The sequence below is a fragment of the Chiroxiphia lanceolata genome, chromosome 1 (genome assembly GCF_009829145.1).
Source record: "Chiroxiphia lanceolata isolate bChiLan1 chromosome 1, bChiLan1.pri, whole genome shotgun sequence".
Taxonomy (NCBI): Eukaryota; Metazoa; Chordata; class Aves; order Passeriformes; family Pipridae; genus Chiroxiphia; species Chiroxiphia lanceolata.
This window is the reverse complement of record NC_045637.1, coordinates 109488109-109490837: the sequence shown is the minus strand read 5'-3', so window position 1 is coordinate 109490837 and position 2729 is coordinate 109488109. Positions and strand designations below refer to the sequence as shown.

Genomic DNA, 2729 nt, shown 5'->3' with positions numbered 1-2729 from the left:
TTGTGGAAGTCAGAGACTCGCCCCCACACTGCTTTTAGCGCACCTTAAAGAGTGGGCCTCATCTTCCCAGGACTGAAGCCACTTAACCTCAAACTGAGGAGAAAGTCTGTGAAGCGGTGCAGATCAAAATGCCTTGGAGGATCTCCGGCACAGCCAAACTCCCCACCCCACTCCACCCAACCCTGCTGTAGGCATACAGACCCACATCTACTGTATGGACAGGGCAAACACCATGCAGAAAGGGTTTGGGGTTCCCCTTTTCCCACCAACAACCCTGATAACACCATCTCATGGGGAGCTTTGTGGCAGGTTTGCAGACAGGAAGGCCAGCCAAAACCTCCATTCCACCCTGGCAGAAACAGACCAACAAAAGGCTACAGTGGCTCCAGAAAGAAAATCTCTGTATTAAAAGCCAAATAACGCAGAGCTACAATAATAAATACACACTATCTCAACCGGTAAATACAGTGTAAAAGATTCATTAAAGTTCAGCTTCAGCAATAACAATATATATATCGCTTCAGTTCTCCATCCTGCCAAGAGAGATGTCCCTTTCTGTCCATAAAGGAAAAACCCACTCAAACTGTATCCTATATGAAAACGCTACTGCGATGACAATAAATATGGCCAAATAGGAGGTTCTCTGAGTTCCTCCTTTGATTTTTTGGGTGGACTTTTCCTTTCCTTTTTTTTCTTTTTTTTTTTTTTTCTTTTTTTTTGTTTTTTTTTTTTTTTACCAAAAGGTTCGTTTAAAACGGATATTAAAGATATAAAACGCGCACACAGGTCCCCTCGGGGCCGCCTCCCCTCGGAGCCGGGCAGGGCCGTCCGGGCGCTAAGGCGGCCCCGCGGCCCGCTGCGCACCTGTGGCACGCTTTAAACAACAAAAACACGACAGAGTCCGTCCCGCGTCCCTCCACAGCACACGACGAAGAGAAGGGGGGTCACCGGGATAGGCTATTTGGCGGCGGTGGCGGTGGTGGTGCCGGCGGTGGTGCCGCGGCGCTGCTCCATCCCGTTGGGCAGGAATCCGGCGATGATGGGCACGGGCCAGATGAGGGCGGCCACGCTCCACACGATGATGACCAGAGTCATAAAACACGCCACCAAGGTGGACTCGATGGGCTTGCGGTTCATCCGCCAGCCCGGCTCGCCCTTTAGCTCCTCCAGGCTGAAATCCAGGCAGCAGAAATTCAGCGGCTCCCCTTGCAGCCAGTACTGGCCAGGCTCCGCCGCCGGCGGGTAGGACAGCGAGGAGGAGGAGGAGGAGGAGGCAGCGGCGGCAGCGGGCTGGGGCGCGGTGCCCCGCAGGCGCCCGACCCGCCTGCCCCGCACCCAGCTACAGCCCACGCAGAGGCGCAAGTCCTGCTGAGCGCCGCCGGCCGCCAGCCCCAGGTGCTCGATGAGCAGCGGCGGCCCCACGCGGTGAAAGGCGGCGGAGAAGAAGGCCCGCCCGTGGCTGTTGGTGGAGAAGAGCAAGAGGTCGCACTGGATGCCCAGCGGGCGGCTCCAGCGCACCAGCAGCGAGCTCAGCATCTGCCGTTGCACGCTGATGTTGCAGTGCGGGTCCTCGGCGGGCTGCGGCTGCCCCTGCGGCTGGGGACGCTGCTGCTGTTCCTGCTGCTCCCGCTGCCGCTGCTGCCCGGGGGAGGTGGGAGTGGAAGAGAAAGGCTCTTGGTTAGGGGCAGCCGGTGTGCCCGGGCTGTCGGTGCTCCCTTCCTCCTTGCTCGCTGCGCCGTCGAGGTCCATCTCGAGGCTGGCCAAGGAGCGGGAGGAGGAGTTGGCAGGGGGCAAGAAGAGCTCCTGCTCCTGCTCCTCCTGACCGCTGGCAGCCGCCGAGGGGCTCCAGCCCTGGCAGGGCGGCAGGCAGGCGGCCAGCAGTGCCGGGAAGAGCAGCGGCAGCATGGCATTAACTTAGAGTCGGAGAGGAGGGAGAGGAGGAGGAGGAACGAGAGGCTGCATGGCGCTGCCGGCTGCCATCTGGGAAGGGAGGCACAGTGCTCTCGCCGAGAAAGCGAGAGAAAGGAAAGGAGGGTGGGGGCAGGCAAGGGGGTGGGAGCGGGGCTGGGGCTGCCGCGGCGACGAGCCGAGTGAGCCGGGAGCCTCGGTGACGGCAGCGGCTCCCCCCTTCCCCGCCTCCTCCGCCCCCGGCCCGGCCCGGTAGCGCTCCGGCGGGAGGAGCCGTGAGCCCGGCCGGCCCCGCTGCCGCACCCGCGGGTGCCGGCCCGGGGCAGCTGCGCTCCCTGGGCAGACAGTGCCCCGTCCCCCGGGGCGCTGCCGGGCAGCGGCCGCTCCTCTGCCCTCGGGCGGGGACTTGCCTCCCCTCAGGCGGGGACCCATCTCATCCGCCGCCACCGCGCCCGTTCTCCCTCACCCGTCTCCGGGGACAGAGCCTCTCAGCTCCGCCGCCGCCTCGCCCGCGGGGCTGCCGTGTCCGCCCTCCCTCCTCGGTGGGCAGGGGCGAAGGGAAGGGGCTGGCTGCGGGCAGCGCCCTCGGGCCGGGGCGGGGGGTGCGGATGGGGGAAGAGCATCCAGGAAGCGACCGCACACGCCTTCACTTCGACTTCATAGGAAGGGAACGGGACGGGGGAGGCGCGGAGGAAGGGAGTATAAACTCGGTGACTGAGACCTTCCAGCGGTGCTCTCCAAGTCCAGGCTCGGCACCAAACCTGGACGTCGGGCGTCCAAATCTGGCCTTGGGCACCAGACATCCCACCCGTCCGACGGGC

General features: G+C 63.1%; 1 protein-coding gene across 1 annotated transcript; it reads right to left on the bottom strand.

Annotated features, from left to right (window-relative positions):
- Positions 1 to 384: 384 nt before the first annotated feature.
- Positions 385 to 2217, bottom strand: TMEM158 (transmembrane protein 158). The gene has a single exon (XM_032681064.1). The coding sequence runs from the start codon at positions 1903 to 1905 to the stop codon at positions 958 to 960; it is 948 nt and encodes a 315-aa protein (XP_032536955.1). The 5' UTR covers positions 1906 to 2217; the 3' UTR covers positions 385 to 957.
- Positions 2218 to 2729: the final 512 nt, after the last annotated feature.

Coding starts and splice junctions, on each gene's coding strand:
- TMEM158 (XM_032681064.1), bottom strand. CDS start 1,905: ATGCTGCCGCTGCTCTTCCCGGCACTGCTGGCCGCCTGCCTGCCGCCC.